The sequence below is a fragment of the Rattus norvegicus genome, chromosome 4 (assembly GCF_021556685.1).
Source record: "Rattus norvegicus strain SHRSP/BbbUtx chromosome 4, alternate assembly SHRSP_T2T, whole genome shotgun sequence".
In the NCBI taxonomy this organism is placed as follows: Eukaryota; Metazoa; Chordata; class Mammalia; order Rodentia; family Muridae; genus Rattus; species Rattus norvegicus.
The window spans coordinates 78,541,520-78,563,619 of record NC_141537.1 but is presented as its reverse complement, the minus strand read 5'-3'; the positions used below and the strand labels follow the sequence as shown (position 1 = coordinate 78,563,619).

The 22,100-nt window shown below is 49.4% G+C and overlaps 1 protein-coding gene across 3 annotated transcripts; it reads right to left on the bottom strand.

Moving 5' to 3' along the window:
• Window positions 1–4,046: 4,046 nt before the first annotated feature.
• On the bottom strand, window positions 4,047–20,838 carry Zfp775 (zinc finger protein 775). Of its 3 annotated transcripts, none has more exon segments than NM_001443545.1 (3): window positions 4,047–6,329; window positions 12,683–12,771; window positions 20,748–20,838. In NM_001443545.1, coding segments are annotated over 2 exon segments (1,623 nt in total). In that variant the 5' UTR covers window positions 12,714–12,771; window positions 20,748–20,838; the 3' UTR covers window positions 4,047–4,737.
• Window positions 20,839–22,100: the final 1,262 nt, after the last annotated feature.

Sequence of the window (22,100 nt, the reverse complement as noted above, 5' to 3'; positions counted from 1 at the left end):
TATCTTCATATGCTGCGGCACACACAACAGCATGACCATGTGATGACATTCTGTATACACAGCTATGTTTGCTTATCCAGGCAGGACAGTGGCCCACATGTGGCCACCACCATCCTGTAAGAGTCAGGAAGCAGCTGGAGCCTAACAAAGGTCTGTGGGTCCTCTTGCATGGGTGAAACAGTAATTCAGCAAGCCCTGTTCAGGTCTTGTGCTGCATTCGCCTGAGACCCACCAGACAAACAGGTGGTTCCAGAATGTTCCTGAGGCTCCTACAGATCACTGTGCTGGCCGTCCTTGAGCGCTGCCTACACAGGAATAAGTCTCCAGGACTTCCGTCTCTCTCGTTTCCTCCCAAGAGCTCTTTCTATCTGCAGATATCAGGTCATGGTCCCCACTACACCTCACCAAATATTGTTTGGTGTCGCCCCTGCCAAATTGTAAATTTTCAAGAGTGGGGACTGTGTTTTAAGCATCCCTGTACCCTCAAGAGTCTGTTGTAATGAGCCCTTTTCACTGTCTCTTCAGTGAACAATACATGTTTACAAGAACATTCGCTATCTCCAGGGGCAGCCATAAGGAGAAGAGAATGAGGAGCTGCAAGTTAAACTGCAGATCCAAGTACAACTTAGAGGGGTGCTAGGAGCCGAGGGGACCTGACTGTAGATGTAGGGCTCTGTGTGTGAGGTGTCATCTGTTGTTCCCAAGTCCTTTCTTCACACTTAACGTCCAAGACCAGACCTGTAACATCCATGCAGCCAAACTTTTAAGTGAGTGGCAGATGAACTGTGTGGAGAATCAGTTCAGCTCGGCTACTACCATCTAGAGACAATATGCCCTCCCTTCAGCAGGGGCTCTCCACCTTCCTAAGGCTTCGGCCCTTCAGTACAGTTCATGTTATGTAAACAAATGCTACTTCATAACTGTAATTTTGCTACTGTTGTGAATCGTAACGTAAATATCTGATATGCAAAGGTGCCATGACCCGCAGGTTGAGAACTGCTGCTTCAGTGGCTCAAGGATTAATCCACTGATGGACTCTGGGGTGGAATGTTGGAAGCGGGGCCTTGTTGGAGGAGTAGGCCTTTGGGGGGAGGGGTTCCCATGAATGATATACCTTCACCCTGATTCCTTACTGTCTTTCTGCTTCCTGGCTGCCTTAAGATGAGCAGCCTTCTTTGCCAGACACCCCTACCACCATGATATTCTGTCTCACCTCAGGCCCAAAGAGATGGAGCCAGGTAAGCCACGGCCAAAAACCCAGCCACGTATGCCCTTAGGATAGGACCTAAGTTGTTCTCAGGTACTTTCCGCAACAGAAAAACTGAGTAATACAGATCCTCATAGAGACAGAGCTCAACAGGGAAAATCCTCCCGTCTTCCCCGCTCCCGCTGCCCCTACCCCGTGTCTGTAGTGGAATTGCTCTTCAGGTAGCCACACAGGAAGCTTATTAGAATCATAACAGCAGCTTCCAAAGGAGGGCCTGCAGGGTGCTTCACCTGCCAAGATCCCAAAGCCTCAACCCCAGAGCTGTAACTCTGTCCTTGATTGACAACAATAAAACCCCACCTTTTTCTAGATTTGGGCAATGGGTAAAGGGCAGAGGAAAGGGTGGGAGAAGACAAGGTTTCTAGGTTTTTGCCTAAAGAAGCATCATTACTACTAGGGAGCATTATTACCTCGTGTAGCCGTTCTACACAATCCCAGTTGAAACCCAGTGGGGTGTGTGTGTGTGTGTGTGTGTGTGTGTGTGTGTGTGTGTGTATACTTAGTTGCTTTTTTAGTTTCTGAAAAGAGTCCCATGTAGCCCAACTCTGTCAGCTTTTCCACCCAGCCTCCCAGAGCAAAGATTAGTGCACCCACTGGGCAGCTGCTCCTGAGGCCTCTGCATCCCACCCCCCACCTCCCCTCCCTCAGCTCCCTGTGGCAGATTGACCCTGGGCAGAGTGCGCCGAACCCTCCCAAGGAGCCTGACCCCTCTCCCCCTTTGCTGCCAAACTTGATGTTTTTGTTGCTTACCAAATGCCAGTCTCTCATACCATCTAACTTCAGCCTGCTCCTCCCAGAAGACAAGGGTTGCAGGATCCAGGCCCAACCAGCTGATGAGGCCTTTAGCAAGCTTAGCCACAGTGCCCCTGCAGGCTTGCACTCACTCACCTGGCAGAGGACAGGATAGAAACTCTTGGGGTCTTGTTTCCTTTCTCAGGGCTGGCTCCTGTGTGCGCCTCCCCCTTAAACTCTGCAATGCTGCACAGCACCCCACACTGTAAACCTCCAGGGTCAGTACCACCTTGTCTTTGATCTTATGCCACCTCTTTGATATTCTCTAACCCGCTTTACAAAGAAAGGGAATCAGAACTGAAGTTGACAGCTCTGTGCTTTCCTTTGAGAAGCCAATATTCGTGACAATAGACCTTAGGCTGACCGGCGGCCTGGACCTGTCATCAATGTAGAAGGACTGGTGAGCAAGTCCACTACTGACCCATTTTCCTCCAAATGCATGACAATAGCACTGCTTCACTCAGATCATGGACCACATGGAATTAAATGAGAAAATGAACAAGAAAGCCTCACTAACAAGGCTAGGGCTGGAAGCCACTCTTTGAGAGCTGGGCATACAGACTGTGACAAGTTGCACGACATATGAAAATGATTCCTTAGGAAGTCCTTCAGTGAGGGCAGAGGCCATGTTCTACTCATCTTGCACAGTCCTGGTACACAGGTCTGTTAAGGAGCCAGTGCTTTGCAGACCCCACCAGATCAATATGCATATAAACCATAATTCACCCCTCTGGTATTTGGCCGTCTACTCTGTGACCCTGTGAGACAGTCGACAAACAGGAAAAGTGAACAGGCATCCTCACCAACTTGCACAAGCAGGGGCTACAACTAGGCCTTGTTAACCCCGAGTCCTACTGACACACCACTGTGATTTGACATTAAGCACAGGCCATTTGTGGGAGAGAACCTAGTCCACTGAAGGAAGGAGCACATCCGTTATCTTCTGTGAATGCCCGTACCACCCTTGCCCACTTGGTTCTCTAGGGAGCCAGTGTTTCGGCAGAGTCTACCCTGACGGCAATTGTTCTCTAGCCCCAGATGGTGGTGCCCTGGGATCCTCGCAGGAGTAGGTCATCTTCTCAAGCTAGACTCAGGATTTGCTAGCTGACAAAGATGAAGAAACATGGAAGGACTCTGTTCTGGTGAGATGCAAGACACTGGACCCCCCTGGGAAGGGCAATGCAGGGTAGGGAGACAGGGGAGTGGTGGGGGGAGGGGCACAGGGAGCTCTGCAGGTTCAGCTCCTGTTGGTTCTCAGAGCTCATCAGCACACCTCACCCAGCGCAGGACTCGGCCCAGTTTACAGTCAAAGAACTCGACCAAGAAAGTGCAGGCCCAGCTTGAGGCTAAGCTTCACTGGTGCTGTGCTCCTCAGGAGAGGTGCAACGGCCGGCCGTAAGGGTCTTGTTTGCCCTCCTGTAGCCTTACCCGTCCTTCCATAACACTACAACTAAAACATCTCCAAAATAAAAGGCCAAGCTATTCTCCATTTAGAGTGGTGACCAGAAGCCAGGCTGGGCTCTGCATCCTCGGGAACACAGGCCCCAGGACACCCGCAAGTATAGTTCTCCCTCCTCCTGAACTTTACCTTCCTCCTGCTTCCAGGGTATCCTGACCTGGTACTCATCTCCCGGAAGGAGTACAAACCCAAGGCCTCATAGCCTGGGCTGGAGCCCTGGCTTCTGTCAGCACCAGCACATCAGCAACCCTTTTTTAGAGAGACATGAGAGGTGACGTCAGAGGGACAGGGTGGGACAGAGGATCGGTGCATGGGAAGAGACAAGCAAGTGACATGAATGAGAGTGGAAGTCAGAAAACTACCCTCCAGCTTGGGTAGGAGTAGGACACAGATGAATGGTTACACCTCCTGCACCACACACACACACACACACACACACACACACACACACACACACACCCCTTATCCTAGGGAGCTCACACATCTGGGCTCCAGTAAGGATGATTCATAAAGAACAGTGACACCATGTGGAATATTCAGTGCTTCATTTTTCTCCAATACCAGTATGGGTAAGGACCCAAGTCAGTCACAGAAATCCATACACTTTGCACAGGCAGCCTGTTCTTGCATAGTCACTGCCCCAAGCAGCCAAGCTGTGGAGGAGACCACCTGACTGCATGACGACTCCCAATCTTCATACACATTTTCAGTCAGGCCAGTCTGCAGTACCTAGGCCCCAAGCAGCAAGATCTCAGAGTCCCATCAGACCAGCCAGTGGGGCAATAATTAACCCCTTCTTAGCCACAGCTTTTGTTCTATTGGTATCCTGGAGTCTGTGACCGGCTTTCCCATGGGGACCAACCACCCTACTGACCATATTGTAACCTGTGTGACAGGCTAGTGCTACCATTGATCCGTCCCAGGTCATTTCATACAAGGTGGCTTTCCTAGGGCCCCCATAGACCCCTCACAAGGTACCTACACATGGCAGCCAATTCGGAATGGTCTACTAACAATCATAGCCCATCCTAGACATTCACAGCTTTGATCTCACCTCCCCTACTAGGCACTTTTCAGGCTTCCTTTGAGATGCTTCTAGAACACCATCCTCAGGCTTCAGAACCTTGATGAGCCTAACTCAGGGAGCACCTCTTGTTCCTGATATACACCCTACAGCCACACACTCCACCATCCACCACCACCAGGTGCACAGGGCTCACTACAGCTCTTTCTCCGGGACAGGGTGTGGTGCCTGAGCTTCACGATGGACTCGCTGATGCTTGAGCAGATGCTGCTTTTGTCGGAAGCCACGGCCACAGGCTGAACACAGGTAGGGCCTCTCCCCAGTGTGGTTGCGCCGGTGCCGTGTGAGGTTAGGTTTCTGGCTGAAACAGCGGCCACAGTCTGGACAGGCATAGGGCCGCTCGCCTGTGTGGATGCGCTGGTGGATGGTGAGCGCTGACCACCATGAAAAGCTCTTGCCGCACTCATTGCAGATGAACTGGCGCTGCTCATTGGGCACAGTCAGGGTCTCGAGCCCCTGGCCACAGAGCACCCTCTTAGCACCCTGGGGACCTTCGGGCTTCACGGCCACACTCTGGGCAATCTCAGCTTGTGACTCAGAGCTGGGCACAACACCCCGGACTGCAGACTGCGAGCGCAGCAGCTCCGCAGCTGCGTGCACACGCTGGTGGGCTCGCAGTGCTGCACGGCTGGGGCAGCTCTGGCCACAGCTGGTGCACCTTGCAGCCTGGGCGCCAGGCAGGTGTGTGCGCAGGTGCTTGAGAAGGTGCTGCTTCTGGCGGAAGCTGCGTTCACAGTGCGAGCAAGGGTGTGGCCGCTCACCCGTGTGGTTGCGTAGGTGCCTCGTGAGGTTGGGCTTCTGGCTGAAGCGGCGGCCACACTCAGGACACGCATAGGGTCGCTCACCCGTGTGGATGCGCTGATGGATGTTCAGCGATGACCACCAAGTGAAGCTCTTGCCGCAATCATTGCAGATGAACTGGCGCTGTTCACTAGGACCTAAGCGGGTGTGGGCTGTTGTCCGGGCACCATGCTGGCCCCACCAACTCCGACAGAGCCCCAACCAGGTACACTCGGGATGCCCGCGTGGGGATTCTGGGCGCAGGCGATACACCCAGCGACGTGCAGCAGCATGCCGGAGCATCTCGTGTAAGTTGACCCGGGCACCTAGGCGGTTTCGGGCATGTGCTCGCTGGTGGATGCGGAGGCCCACTTGGTGCCGAAAGCAGCGCTCACATTCTGGACACGTGTGAGTGGCAGGCCGTGAGTGTGTCTTCTGGTGCTTGAGTAGGTGCTGTTTCTGACTGAAGCGTCTGGTGCACTCCAGGCAGCAGAAGGGCCTCTCGCCCGTATGGTGGCGCTGGTGACGCACCAGGTTGGGCTTCTGGCTGAAGCTCTTGCCACACTTGCCACAGAGGTAAGGCTTCTCGCCTGTGTGTGTGCGCTGGTGAATCTTCAGGGACGACCACCAGCTGAACCTCTTCCCACAATCGACGCACACAAAGTGACCCCCACCCGCAGAAAGTGAGGGGCTCAGAGGACCTGGGGCTGTCCCTGGAACTCGAGTAGCCAGCGGTGCATCGTGCTCAGGAAGTGGGGTGCACCGTGCATCTCCAGTCTCCTCTTGTGACCCCAGAGCCCAGGGCCGCCCCATGGTCTGGCAGGGTGGGAGACCACTCTGCTGCTGAAATATGTTTTCCTTGTCCTTCTCCGGAAGCACGGCCTGAGGTGCCACAGTCTGCAACAGCCACTCTGGCTTCTCCTGCTTGATCCTTGCCACCCCATCTCCTGCAGAGGCAAAGGGAGAAGTCAGAAGACATCGCTCTGGAATGCAACAGCCTAGAGAAGGAGAGGGTTGTGGACCGGTAAGGACAGCTGAAAGGGTAAGAGGCAAATAGCTTTAAATAAAGGGACAATCAGGGATAAGAAAGAACGGGATGGGAAAGACTGGAAGGACTCTACATGAAAGGCAGAATGTGGAGTGAGGAGGAAGCCCACAGCAAAGACAAGGGCCTGGCTGGCTTGCCAAGGCCATGGGCATGCAGATGCTGTCCTGCCTTCTCTACCCAAGGCCCAGAAGATTCAGAGATGTTAAAGAAACCAAGCAGGGATGCTTTCTGACCCAGGGAGAAAAGAAGGCCATGCTCAAAATTATCACTATAAGAAAAAATACCTCCCCAACACACACACAAGTGTGTGTGTGTGTGTGTGTGTGTGTGTGTGTGTGTGTGTGTGTGTGTGTGTAGGCAGATGCAAGGTGGCTATGCGGAGGTTAGAGGACAACTCTGTGGAGTTGATGTCCTCATTCCACAAGTAGGCTTTGGGGATTGAACTTGGGCTATCAGGTTTGCCCTGTAAGAGCGCCACCTGCCGAGCCATCTCACCATCCAAAAGCTTGCTGTTCTGTTTCTAAGAGTTTGGAACTGGATGCTCTGTAGGCAAAGGCATGCTCAGTCTCTCAGTGGTTAGGGGTACCACACCCCAAGTCACTAACCTTTCCTCTTCCTTGGCAGGGCCCCTGCTCCAATACGACAGCCGTGAAGCAGTAACACCACACTGGTAAGATCCCTGGTTCAGCAAGTTCCCCAAGAGTAAGAGAGTAGGTAGGCCCCAAAGGCTCCAAATGGGAGGACATATTCCGATCCCTCTCAATAAAGGAAATCCACGAGAGCTCGGGGAAAGTGCTACCAGCCCATACCTTACACCCAAGCTCCTGGCAGTAAGAAGTCATAGTGAAAATTGCTTCAGAAAAGACTGTATGGATGTGGTCCACTTTATGTGACCATCAGATCTGGTAAAAACTAATCTGTGAATTAGAAACCAAGTCGGTGTCCCTTGATGTGAGTCCTGGTCACAAAGCTGGGTTTGCTTTGTAAGGACTTATGGGCCTGGTAACATGTGCATCTTCAGTAAGATGCTCACACCTGATAAAAAGGCTGTGGTGTGAGACAGTTGTGAGCCAAGAGAAAGATTTGTAAACAACAGTCTTCAGCGTCAGCACAGCAGCACATTCAAAGTGGAAAGGGGGTGTTAATAAGGTTAAAAACAAAGACTAGCAAAAGTACCAAAGGAGTCCCAAAACCCTAAAATATCATGTGCAGCCTTTATGTCACTAAATCTGTAAATATAAAGTCATTAATTTTACCAGAAAATATTAATTAAAAATTATTTCAGAGCAGGTTAAAGGGGCTGGAGAGATGGCTCAGTGATTAAGAACATGGGTTGCTCTTCCAGAGGATCTAAGTTCAGTTCCCAGCACCTACAAAGTATCACATAACCACCTGTAATAGAGTCTCAGGAGATCTGATGCTCCCTTCTGGTGTCTATGCATACAGGCGATGCTCAGAAATATGCAGGCAAAACACACATACACACAGAAATAAAGACAGCATAGCATAGCCGTTTCATCCCAACACTTGGGAGGCAGAAGCAGGCAGAGAGAGCTCTGTGAGTTCGAGGCTACCCCGGCCTACATAGTGAGTTCCAGGACAGTCTTGGTTATGTAAAGCCTGGTCTTTAATTTTTTTAAATAAAAACACATTAAAAAATAATTTTAAATAAGATCATGCTTTTAAAAACCAGACTGTAGGGGGTTGGGGATTTAGCTCAGTGGTAGAGCGTTTGCCTAGCAAGTGCAAGGCCCTGGGTTCGGTCCCCAGCTCCGGAAAAAAACAAAAACAAAAAAAAAATAGACTGTATAAACATGTATAAGAGGCTAATGTGGTAGCTGAATTCTAGCACCAAACTGAGATATATACAACATGGCTACATCAACACATTCTATAAAAAATTCAAAGGAAGGTTTGGGAGATGGTTCAGAACCTAAGAGCATGCCCTGCTCTTCCCAGAGGACCTGAATTCAGTCCCCAGCACCCACGTGGAGTGGCTCACAACCAACTGTAACTTTAGCTCTAGGGAACCTGACATTGTCTTCTGCCTCAGTGGGAACTGAACGTGTGCAGCATACATTCACAGACACAAGCCCCTCACTCTTAAATAAAAATACCTTTCAATTTGTCAGAAAGAATTGCTCCCAGCTCTGGACCACCTGTTCAGTAACAGGAAAGATTAATGGGAGGCTGGGAATGGGGAGCACTCTAAGGCAAGCTTACGGGAACGGGGAGCACTCTAAGGCAAGCTTACGGGAACGGGGAGCACTCTAAGGCAAGCTTACGGGAACGGGGAGCACTCTAAGGCAAGCTTACGGGAACGGGGAGCACTCTAAGGCAAGCTTACGGGAACGGGGAGCACTCTAAGGCAAGCTTACGGGAACGGGGAGCACTCTAAGGCAAGCTTACGGGAATGGGGAGCACTCTAAGGCAAGCTTACGGGAATGGGGAGCACTCTAAGGCAAGCTTACGGGAATGGGGATTAGGCAGAGATTTCCTGCTCTAAAACAAACACAAACATATGCGAAGCAAGTTCATCAGAATCAGGAAGAATATATTATAGCCTAGCAGAGATCCTCCCCGCTCCCGAGAAGCAAGGCTGGCTTGATATAATTCTTGAGATCATCTTATTAAGAGTAAAGACACCATGTGGAGCTGTAGAGCGAGTGCTCAGCAGCCACGAGGTCTGCTCCAGCATTAAATTAATTCTTCAGCATTACAAAAAAAAGTATGTCTTATGCCATTCTCAGTAGATGCAGAAAGGTCATATGATGAAAACGTCATTTCAGGAGGCAGGAGGAAAAACATTAGCAAACTAAGAATATAGGGAAATTTAACAAAAAAAAGTGTACTAAAATTACAGCAAGCATTCTATTCAACAGGAAGGATAGAAGACAGTGTTAAGAATAAGAATAAATAGTATCATTGATACTATTTAACCTTGTCCTTGGGGAATCAGCCAAAGGATATAGGGAAACACAAAGATACTGGAAGGGGGGACCTCTCCTCTGCTCAGGTTTCCAGAGAATTCACTAACAAGTAGAAATGCTCAGCAAGACTGTCAGACACAAGGCATTCAAACGTAATCATTATGAAATAACTGTGAACGCCTTAAAAAGCACAGAAACCTTTCGTAAAGAGAATCACTAAACTTTACTGAAGAGGCAAAGAACTTGTGCTGTTAGGTTTAACTGTCACCTGGGAAGAGAGTTTTAATGAACAGTTATCTAGATCAAGCTGACCAGCGGGTATGTCAGTGGTGAGCCGTCTTGATTGTTAACTGAGGTGTGAAGACCCACCCCGATTCATGAGGCACGAGTTCAGGACCAGGGCTCTGAACTGTAAATGTGAAGAAAGCTGAAGGGCTGCGGCAGGCAGTTCCAGACGCTTTTACTCCCTCCGTGCTCTGAAATGTGACGTGACGTGATCAGCTGACTGGCTTCCTGCCATGACTTCCCCAAATGATGACCTGTGACCTGGCACTGTAAGTCAGGTAAGCTCTTTCTTCTCTATATTGCTTTGATCAGGGTATTTTATCGCAGCAAAAGAAGTAAAACTAGTACAGAACCCCAGGACAAATATATTCCGAAATGAAAAGGCAAATAATACTCAAATTCAGCATAGTCCCATTTAAATTAACTTATAAAATATATAATGTATATAATTTGATAAGAAAATCCTTAAAAGGAAAATTTGGCTCATACAATATTAAAAGTAAGATGCTACCACAGAATTCTAACACTGCCAGAAGCCTAAAGGCTGGCGATGTAGAGCAGCAGGGGCTCATTCCTTGGCAGAAGGAATGAAAAATGACAATTTCTTCAAAAGACGCTTCAGCGACGTATTAAGGAGCTGAACGCAAGCTTATGGTACAATTCAGCAATCAGTGTTGTATTGACCCAAATAAGTAAAGAACAGTTCCCAACAAGATGCCCTTGGAGGAGTGAGCATCAGGGGTAGATGTTGCTATGTGTATATACGGAGTGGTATTTAGTCATAAAAAGAAGCCCGCTGTCAGGTCACAGAAGGCTGGGGCTCTGGGGAGACCTAAGTGTATATTGCTAAGTTAAAGAAGCCAATCTGAAAAGCCACATGCTGTGTAGTGCCAGCTGCACAACATTCTGAAAAGGCGACTGCTGTAAAAAGGAACTGGTCCTTCAGGTTAGAGGTAGGAAGGAAAGTCAGTTGGGTACTGTATTTGGAGTCAGCAACATTACTCTATATTCTATACCAAACCCATAAAAAGTCTGGCTCCAAGGGTTAGCCCTCGTGTACACTGCGGGCTTTGGGAGTTACTATGCTAATATCAGCTCATCAATCATACTTCACTAAGGTAAAATGTCAAAAGGAGAGGGGCCTCCACTCTGTAGGTTTTTTTTTTTTTTTTATTTGCTCTGAAACTAAAGTCCATTTAGGTGAGGAAATGTTTAACTAAAACCCTGCTGTGCTGAGGTTGCTCCACCATAAAGCTGACGCTGCTAGCCCAGGAACTGCACCAAAAGAAAATTTAAAGAGCTAAGGACATCACGCACTAGACAAACGGGCTGATGGAACTGAAGAGTGTGACATACGGCTCGAGGTGGCACTACCAGTCCTGGGTGGAAGACTGACCTACGCCTTAGTGTCAACAGACTTTCTGTGGTAGTTTGAATGAGAATGGCCTCCACAGGAGCCATATGTTTGAATACTTGGCCCCCAGTTGGTAGAAGGAAGTATGATCTCATTGATGGAAGTGTGTCACTGGGGGCAGGCTTTGTGGTTTCAAAAGACTTGTGCCATTCCCAGTACTCTCTGTCTCTGTGTATGTGTGTCTTTTTCTCTTTGTCTGTCTGTCTATCTCCCCTCTCTCCCTCCCTCCCTCTCCCCTTTCCTTCCTCTCTCCTTCTCTCTCTCTCTCTCTCTCTCTCTCTCTCTCTCTCTCTCTCTCTCTCTCTCTCTGTTATTAAGATGTGTCCTCAGCTGTCCCTCCATTCCACCATTATGGAATCTAATCCTCTGAAACCGTGAGCCAAATCAAATGCTTTGTTTTATAAGTTGCCTCAGTCATGGTGTTTTATCACAGAAGCAGAAAAGTAGCTAAGACACTTTATTTCAGGGAAAAATAGTTATGATAGATTCCTGGTGCATAATGTTAATAAAAGTCAATAAAAGTCAGTTCCAAATAAATGTTGGTCTTCCCTGTGCTTGCTCATGAAAATTCATTTTAATAAAGCCATGCTTTAGAAGGAAAGGTAGTGACTTCAATTATATATTGTTAGGACTTGAATACCCGAGTGTAATGAATTGAATTGATTATAGGGCTGTCCCCTGACCTGCACTGAAATCTGGACAAAGGAAGCATGTGGTACCAAGTATCCAACCTGGCAGTGAATCTGAGGTTTATTCATTGAGAAGAGATCAATGTCCCTGATTGACATGCTGCCAATTAAAGTAACCCAGAGATCCCCATGTTTAATGCTTTGCTAGTTAAACTTGCAAGGTTTGACATCCAACCAGAAAGATGACCCTGGGCAGAGCTCTTCTCCATCTGCCCACTGAGAGGTAGAGAGGAATGTGGACAGCACAGGTCCCTGCAGGTCCTACAGCTGAGGAAGGGGGTGTGCTTGGACCTTAGCCTGCCCAGAGGCCTATTCTCTTGGGCTCAGATGTGATGAAAGCCCCTGGCCTGTGGGTACTTGTCCCCATTCGTTAATAACAAAATGATGCTCCCTGTTGCCATGACAGAACTGCTACTAAGAGATGAGAGGGCCATTTGCAGTAGGGGGGTTTTGCAGGCCTGCAGTGGGCTCCTATCAAGAGCACATGACCAGGTAGGAAAATTTTCCACTTCAGGCAGCATGTGCCTGGGAAATCCCCAGGCTGGCTACTGTCTGTCATCATAGCAGCCACAGAGAGATGAAGACCTTGCACTCTGAGTGACCCCAGGATCTATGGTACTCTGGGTTCAATAAATACCAGCTTCTCTTAGCCAGCCATCCTACCCTGAGAGCTCATTCTCCAAATCTGACCAGCCGGAGAGTCTTCAAGCCCCAGTTCCACACCCAAAACATACCCCACTTTTTACCCAATCTGCTGCATATCTCTACCAGCCCACCTTTGCCCCTCCCCCCTCAACATTAATGTCCTTGTTTTATTCTTTGAATGACCTTCAAAGTCTTGGTACCCACACTGAAATTCTACATTCTGGACATCAACTTACATTTGGCTCCAAGGAGGGCGAGGGGTCTGGGATGGGGAGGCTGATTCTCTTACCTGAGGTGCTGCCAGCAGGGCCCCTCTCCATCCCTGCAGGTCTCCTTCTGCATCGGTGCTGGTGAGGTCCCAGCCCTGCCACCTGGGGGCTCAGAGGGAAGAAAAGAGAAAGAATGGCTGATGGCACATGGTCCAGACCATTTGCCCAGCCCCCCTCCCTTCTCATAGCCCAGGCTTTTTTGGTTTTGGAGTTTTTTTGGGGGGGAGGAGGAGGTTTGGGTTTCTGTTTGTTTGTTTGTTTGTTTTTCAGTTCTATCCATTCCCTCAGGTAAAATTGTGCAGATGGGAAGGTTGGGTTGGCACAATTCTCATGTACAAAGAGGAACTGGGCCCAAGAGAGGCCTTGGTGTGCCCAGAGACATAAAGATGACTGAACAGCTGAACTGGACAAACCCCCCACTAGAGACTTAAGGCCCACGCCCTCAGCATGGGTAGAGGGTGTGTGAGCAGCATGCCACCTGAGGACCAGGTCTATCAGGTAAGGATAGATGTGGGGATTCTGCTAGAGAAGATACCTGGAGGGACTGGGGATGTAACTCCCAAGAGCAGAGCGCTTGCCTAGCTGTGTGCAAGGCCTGGAATTCAACCCCCAGCATCATCACAAAACCAAAACAACACATGGAAGGCAGACCTTCTCCCACGTGTCCTAAGTCAGCGGAACACTCTTCCAATGCCCCAGAGTAAACCCCTCCAGGACATCTCACTGCCGCTGCCGCTGATGCCATCACTGCCACCAAGAACATGCTAGCCCACACTCCTTATTCATGATCTAGCATTCATCGATCTTATCTTACTTCACACTCATCTTCTGATTCCCAACTGCTTCCCTTTATACCTGGGTATGGCTTGAGGCAGTGTAGCTGTGTGGACACCCCAGACAGACCGTGGAGCTTCTTGGATACCCAAGTCTGAGCTGCACTGGTCTTCTCATCCCCACCTGTCTCACTCTTGAAACCTTCTTCTGCTTAAGTGTCACCTTACCACAGTAGCTGGCTTATCCTGGGACCTGCATGGACAAGTCAACTCCCCTCACATTTCTTTTCACCCACCCCTCACAGTACTTAGAGGAGTATAAGGCAGGGTCTTGTGTATCCCAGGCTACCCTTGCTTATCAGGTACCCCAAGAAGATCTTCAGTTTATGGCCCCCTGTTTCTATATCCCTACTGCTTCCATCATTGACCTGTGCCTGGCTTTTTTATGCAGTGCTAGGGCTAGAACTCAAGGCTTCCAGCATCTCCCCAGCTCACCTCCAACACTTACTGGTTTGTGCATTTCCAAACACTGTGCCTGGCTTTGAGCTGTGGCTCACGGTGGGCTCATTCTACCCACCACAGACACATGACTTTCTCTCCTAAAGTTGGGGTCTGGCTTTACCCACTAATGCCACCTTAACACAAGGAGGGGCTATGTTAGCTGCCCTGTGGACTTCATGCTGGCCTTGGACAGGGCCTTTTTGGTACTTTTGATTGGGTTATCGTCAACTAGAAAACAAACTCTGGGCTCTAGAGACCTGAACAGAGACTATCTCTCGATTGGATAATCCCCAAGCCACCTTCCTAAGTCTGCTTTGGGAGTAGTTACCCAGGCTAGAAACTGGTGCCCTGACTGGAAAGACAAACCCCGGCTGTAAGGAAGGGAAGAAACATCTTTCTTTTTCTCAGAACATTTTCTCTAGAAACTTGCAGTTGCTAAGCTCTGGCCCTGTCCTCTCTAAACAGCTGTAGATCTTTGCAAAACTAAATAAGCCTCTTGCAAGCTTGATGACCCACTAATGTCTTCCTCAAGGGTCTGGAAGCCATCATTGGAGATGTGAACAGAAAGGAAGCCCAGAGCCTCATCTTCCAGAGAGAGGTAGGCTGGCTGAAATAGAAACTTTTCCCTTATAAAAATACGATGTTTATTTTTAATTTGGATTAGAGCCATTATCTAACAGATGGCACCCCAATGACCAGGTGGGCCATGTGATGCTGCATGTGACGTCCTCCTGCCTGGGGACCAACGTGATTTGTTGGGAGAGCATATATCCGGGGCTTGAGTTCCACTGTCTGGCAATGTCACCGTTCTTACTAGTATTTATTCAACGAACAAAACAAACCTCAGCCTTTTACCCCTGTGGAGATCTCTTCTGTGGAGGCAGCAGGTTTCCCCATGAGGATCTGGGGAGAACTTCCACTGTGCATTCTCCTAGACACTGAAACCCACTGGTGGGCAGACACAAGGGAGTAACAGGAAGCTAAAAGCAACCTCTACCTGAAGAGTCATCTTGGGACTGCAGCTCCCTCTTGCCTGCACCCACTGTCTCCTGGTCCCTCTACATCCCACACCTTGGGGACCACCTCAAGAGGCCTTGAGAACTGCAAACAGAGAGGTCACATACCCATGGGGAGACTCAGACAGAGAGCGTGGGTCAGAAATGCAGAACCAGGTTAGAGGGCCAGGTCTCACCTACACCACACAGGGCAGGCCCTAAACCACCCAGTCAGAGCCCACCTTACCTACTCTGGCTTCTAAGAACTGATTTAAAAACGGAACCAGAAAGGCTTCGGTTCCTGGTGACCCAACCTGAGCACCACCTTAATATGTCTGTCCAGGCCACAGCAGGCCACAGCAGGCCACAGCAGGCCACAGCAGACCACAGCAGGCCAAGCAACTCTTCTGGGATCTCAGCAGGGACAAATGTGGGGACAGAAGGAAGGAGACCCACACATGCTCAAAAGAGTCAAACAAGGGAGGATACAGAAAGAGACAGAGATGGGGGAGGGAGGCCATGGCTTTTGAGACCTACTTCCTGTAAGCTCAGATGTTCCATGTCTGCAGAACAACATCCTAGGAAAACCAAGCCCAAGCCCAAGGCAGGCCCTGCATGTGGACCCTGTTGGGTCCTCTGTGTCACCACAGACTCTTACCAAGGGTGTCTGTCTCTCATTCCATCCATCATTCTACTACACCACTTAGCCTTCTCAGAGCCCACCTGATGCACCAGTCAGCTGACAAGAGTGAGCTGACTGTCCACCCAGCAGGACACAGAAGCTAAGGGACAGGGACAGGTGTACACACACGCACCTTCCTATACAGCCTCACCAGACAGGAACACATGTTGGTCTATCACAGGGAGCCTGACCTCTAGTCCTGACGCTCTCTTCCTTCCACCCCACCCACAGATACCATAAGGACAGAACACATACAAGATAGAGCCCTGGTCACCTCCATCTTCCCATGCCTGCTCAAGCCTAGATCCCCACACTGGGTCAGGTTGCAGTTTGGAAATGGACTCCCCTGATGGGAAGTCCCCAAGCCACCAGCTGCACTGCCAACTGCAGAAACACAAAGAGGGGAGTGTGGCCTGCAGCAGGTGGTGGGGCCTGGGACTGGGAAGATAACCAGGGACTTTGGTGTCAGCATAGACTGAAAAGCATGAAGTGCAGAAGTAGGAATGAGATGAGGCCAAATGCCAGGGACCAGCACCTCAGGGACCTGTCAGGTTTCCTCACCCCTCCCACAGTGCAGGACCCTGCCCAGGAATGGAAGTGAGAAGCGGATGGTACCTCACATCTCCTTCCTCAGTAGTAAAGTAGGACTTCCAATGATAAAAGCCCAGCCACTGGCTTTCCTCAGTCAAGAGGTCCCACAAAGTCCTCGCCCTGTTGAACTCTCATATGGACTAATGACCTTTTACCTTCCCAGGAGACCCAGACAGGAGACAGTCTGCCTAGGGGCCCTCCCCACCTGCCAATCCCCCCGACCCCCCTACCTGCCAATTCCCTCCTAGAACTCACTGACCCCACCTCTCCCCAGAGCACCACCAGTGACTGCCTTCTGCTCGCTTTCCCTGCCTGCCTGCCTCACCAGGAAATTGCTGGAGAGCTGAGACAACATCTGCATTGGGATAGATGAGAACAACCTCTGTGTCTCTGTGCGGTGGGGGTTCTCAGATCTCCCCTTGAGGCAGAGGAGCTGCAGCGCCCACATCCCCCCCTTGTCGGAGGAGGGGGTAAGGCTTCTTTAAACACCTTGACAATGACCTGGGGAAAGAAAGAATGGGTGGAAATCCTGCCTCCAAGAGGCTAAGTCATTGCTCAAGTCCTGGATATGCTGGTACCTTAACTCTGTAACTATGTGGCCTCCAAGAGAGGGCATGAGACTTGGAAGGTGACCGAAAACAAACCCGCAGTTCCTCATCTTCAGGAGTTTGGTGTCTATGCCCAACTCTGTTCTTTAAATTCAAATAAAGTGGAGATGACTCAGCCCTCCAGAGGTTCAATTCCCAGCACCCACATGGCAGCTCACAACTACCTGTAATTCCAGTTCCAGGGAACCTGATGCCCTCACACAAACATACATGCAAGCAAAACATTACTACAAATGAAATAAAAATAAGCAAAATCATTTTAAAAATACAGCAAAAACATCTTCAATTCAAATAAGCTAACTTTAGATTCAGTCTCTCAATGACACTGGTCATGTGTGAGTCAGAGGCCACGTGTGGTCATGACTAGCAGCCAATGCCACTGTGTCTTCCAGGAGGAGCTCTAGGAAGGCTGCCCTGCCAGAGCCCTGACACAGAAGAGCCTCCACTAGCACTGAAATGGCTGGCCAATTAGACTGAAGACTTAAATGCTGTCACTCCTCTGCCCCAGTCCTTTGTCAATAACAACACGTTTTCTCTGCCTTGGAAAAGACTTCATTCAAACATGCTGAAAGGCAAGCAGGAAGCTTGGAAGACACAAGCAAATGCCTCCTATTCAAATCAGCTACGGAGACAGGAGACAGAAGTTCAAGGACACAGAAGGGAGCTCCAAGGGGCCCACCCATTTGCCCACAGTGTGCTTTCCAGAACCTCACCTGGTGCAATACATAAGACATTTTGAGAGAACCAAGAACCACATGACATTTATTATGGTACAAATGTCCTAACTGTTATATTGAAGCGTTAATTGACCTTACCCTTTCTGTATGTCTGATTTATAAATTACACTGTGAGATTGTGTGCTGGAAAAGACTGAATATGGTCCAATATTAGCTGCAGTTTCAAACAACCACTGGGAGACAGGCAACACTGGGACAGACAACACTGTCCCTTAGACACAGGAGGACTGGAAGGCTATACTTGTAAGCAAAGAGGAAAGCATCTTAGAACATAAGGCACAGGGGCCAGAGAGGTGACTCGGATATTAAGAACTCTTGCTGCTCTTGCATAGGATGGGGTTCAGTTCTCAGCACCCACATGATGACGGATCATCATGTGTAACTCCTGGAACTGGAACCGACTCCCTCCTCTGATCCATAGGCACTGCATGTATGTAGTTCTTAGACATACACATAGGCAAAGCACTTAGACACATAAGGTATTAAAAATAAGTCTTTTTAAGGTGCATTTCCAACAGTATACAATGGTGCCAACGTGAAGCATATCAACACAGCTCTCTCTACTGTCCACTCGTGACAACGGAAACAATCAGTCGTGAGATACATCTTCTCAAAGCTGAACAGTCGTACATTCATGTAACCTAAGCTTCCAGTAACAAGAGCGCCAGGAGTTCAAGTCCAGCCTAAGCTACATATCAAGTTCAACACTAGTCTGGGCTACATGAACCCCTGTTTTTGTTTTTTTGTGTGTGTGTTTTTAAAGAGTCTTTGAATATCCAGAGCCATATTAACACAGCTACTCACTCCAAAAGCCAGAACTAAGGGAGCCAGGAACAGAGTCTGTGCAGCCTTCCGGGACATAAAAAAACAGACTGTGCCCAGTAGTCCATGCAGTGTGAGCTCCTCCAGGGCCTAGCCCTTACAGGAGCAAAGGCCCCTTTCCCTCTACCAACCTTAGGTGAGTTGTGTTACTCCAAGTCTATATCATCAGCCCAAGTTTCTCCCTTGAGCCCACACCCAAGGTCAGCAAAGTTCTTCCAGGCTTTCTCATGGCACCTAGCATGGGAATCAGGAGCCTGGTGTCCTGGGCCACCTGACACCAATCCTGAGTCCAGATCTCACCATTTCTCACCTAAATAACTTCAAAAAACAAAACAAGCTTAATGCAGCAGTTCTCAATCCGTGGGACACAGACCCCTTTGGGGGTCGAATGACCCTTTCAACACAGGTTGCCTAAGACCATATCAGAAAACACAGATATTTACATTATGATTCATAACAGTAGCAAATTTACAGTTATGAAAGTAGCAATGAAAATAATTTTATGGTTAGAGGTCACCACAACATAAGGAACTGTATTAAATGGTCACAGTATTAGGAAGGTAGAGAGCCACTGGCTTAGTGGGTTAAAGTATTTTGACATGCTAGCTGGTTGACCTAAGCTTGATACCATGGAATCCATGGAATCCACATAGTAGAGTGAGAGAACCATCTTTCAAAAATTATGTCCTCTGTCCTCTCTCTCTCTCTCTCTCTCTCTCTCTCTCTCTCTCTCTCTCTCTTCCTCTCTCTCTCTCTCTCTCTCTCTCTCTCTCTCTCTCTCTCTCTCTCTCACACACACACACACACATACCCATACAAATTCAATGAATGAATGAATGGTTTTAAAGTTTTACTGATTTTCTTGGTCCATCCAAATCCATTTGCCACCAGAACCCAAACTGATCTCTCTCTCTCTCTCTCTCTCTCTCTCTCTCTCTCTCTCTCTCTCTCTCTCTCTCTCTCTCCTCTCTCTTTCTTCCCCTCACCCTTCACAAGACAGGGTTTCTTTGTAGCCCTGGTTGTACTGAAACTCACTCTGTAGGCCAAGCTGGCCTCCAATTCAGACATCTGCCTACCTCTGCCTCCTAAGTCCTGGGAGGTGTGGGCCACCATCACCAAGTTCCAAACTGATTTTTCTAAAAGTGTGATTTTGACATTTTACTCTCTTAACATACTTTAAGAGCTCCCTGATACTTGGAAATTTAGACAAAAATGTCTTGGCAAGGCATTCAAAATAAAGTCTTTGGTTAGTTTTCCCCCATTGTCCCCAGTATATCACCTAATATCTCACATGCCTGCCTACCTATAACTTACTTGTTTATCTTTCAGTGAACCTTGCCCTTACTCCCCTCCCTGGCCCAAATCAGGGGTCACTTTGCCAGAGACAGACACCTTTTGGAGACTCGAAGCTACTGTTTAACTTATGTGTCACCCAAACAAGTACCCGTGGGGGTAACTGTCATCCATGCTTTTCCACCAGAACACCAAACGCACCCGAATACAGGATGCTTCTATTCCTAACACACAGTCCAGGCCCCAGCCTTGTAAACCATTACAAAATTCGGTTATGAGGGCTCATTTACATAAACGTCAACCACAACTGATTGGAAGAAGCACAGAATCATGGAACCTTGGAACTGGCAGGACACAAATGCTATGAAATGTTCGAATGTTATTGCTTAACACAACTAAAAAACCAAAAGCAAACAAATAAAAATGCAGAGTCTGGACTGTCACTTCCTCCAGCCTCAGGTGACCACACCCAACTTCCCACTGCTGCTAGAGACCATTCGGACTCCGTGTCGCCAGACACCACACCCACTGAGGCTGCTGTGGTCATTTTACTTGAAAGAAGCCTCAGTAACCACCCCTCAAGACGCGCACACATTTGTAAGTTCTAAGTGTTTTCCTCTTCCTCCATCTTCATCCCGGCTCACGGAATCGCTCACTTAGGGATCCCCTTACTACGAGTCTTTCTGTAGCCGACACTGGGATTGCTGCCCCAAGCTCTTCTACACCGGGTGCAGACACAGACAGGGAACTCAGAACAACCAGATGGTCAGGAGGGGCCGCCTCTAGGTTCTCCAACGGTCCTACCCTCCAGACCTTACCGCCCTGGCCTGTTGCCCTCCCAGCCAACCTCAGGTCCCTCCCACTGAGCTGGGCAGGGTGCTGGTGGTGCAGAAAATTGGGGCCCAGAGCTGAGGCGCACGCGGGATCCCGGGCACCTCAAGGCCCGGTACCCATCTTTCCTCTACAGTCCGGGACAGCAGAGCAGCACGGGAACAGCAGTCGGGCGCTGGTCCGTCCCTGAACCGCCCCTCCCCGCCAGAATTGCACAGGGACTCGGTGGGAGGGGGCCTGAGAAATAAATACCTTTGACTTTGTGGCTAAGGTTAACGGGAACTGCTACCCAAGGGGCGACTTGGGTACCGGGCTCCGGGCCATGGCCAGTCCCGGGGCAGGCGGGGCAGGCGGGCGCGCGTGATTGGCTGGCCGCCCTGCACCGCCCCGCTGCGGATTGGATGCTCGGCTCAGATGACACTCCCGGTCCTATTGGAGCAACCCGCGGGGCGGCCCCTTTGTTCTCCGGAGCCAATAGCCAGGGTCTGACCTCGCCTGGCCCCGCAGCCCTAAGCAATTTATCTGTGAGTTGAACACTGCTGGGGTGGGAGAAGGGGTCCCTGACGCTCTGTGCTCTACGACAGCGCGATGATTCTGTGCCTGTCCACCTGGTGCCTCCGATCTGCCTGCCTTTGAGCGCTCTGCTTCACGCACAAGCGTGTATTGACATCTGAACTCTCGGCATAAGTGCGGGGTACCGCAGTAGCGAGGCGCTACTTGGTGTCCTTGCTTGGAAGCCATTGCGGGACACATAAAATATACCGCTTTTAGGAGCCCTCTGGAGACTTTATTGGACTTTATTGGACTCTTTTTCTTTATTCCCTGAAAGCTGTGTTTAGGTGGCATTGCTCACACTTGCCTGTTGCACATTGCAGGGCTCTTTTGCCTCATGAGTGTACAGTGAGCCATTGCTAGCCAGCACATCAGCTGACCACACTGAGTCATGATAAGTGATGTTTGGAACTGTTTGCAAATGGCTTTGGAAATCATTGCAGTCAGGGGCGCCTTTTCTACCTGAGAAAACAGGTCGGAAGAGATTACCTAACCGCACCTAATTTCACTGCGCACTAGAGTTGAGTTGAGTGAAACATCCTCTAGCTGGTGACCAGGTCCAGACTGCCAAGGAGGGTGACTGGTTCCCAAACACCTCTAGGAAAATGTGTTTGTTCCCATCCCTTCCTATACATCTGATAGGAATTCCTCCCACCCTTGTCTCAAGTTTGGTCACAGCTGGGAAATCACAGTGGGGTCAACTACAGGGAAACTGCATTTTCTCTCCAGAGCTACTTTGAAGGTTCATTTGGGATCAAGGTGGGTGTCTTTTAACCCCTACCATGGCAACAGTCCATAACTGATCAAGCCCCTAGGCCCAGCTGATGTTCAGCTGTTAAGCACAATGGAAATGGGGGCCAAGTTTCTAGCCGTTTTCTACAAGTTCATGTGCAGTAATCACAGGAGAGACTCTTCTGTTTCTGGACGTTTGCCTGTGAAATAGATGGAAAGGCTTTCCACCTGCTTATGTACCTTTCTGGATTTCCATTCCTACCTCGCAGAGCGGCATTCTAGCTTCTGATCCTCCACCAGCTAGTGTGGCCCAGGAACTTT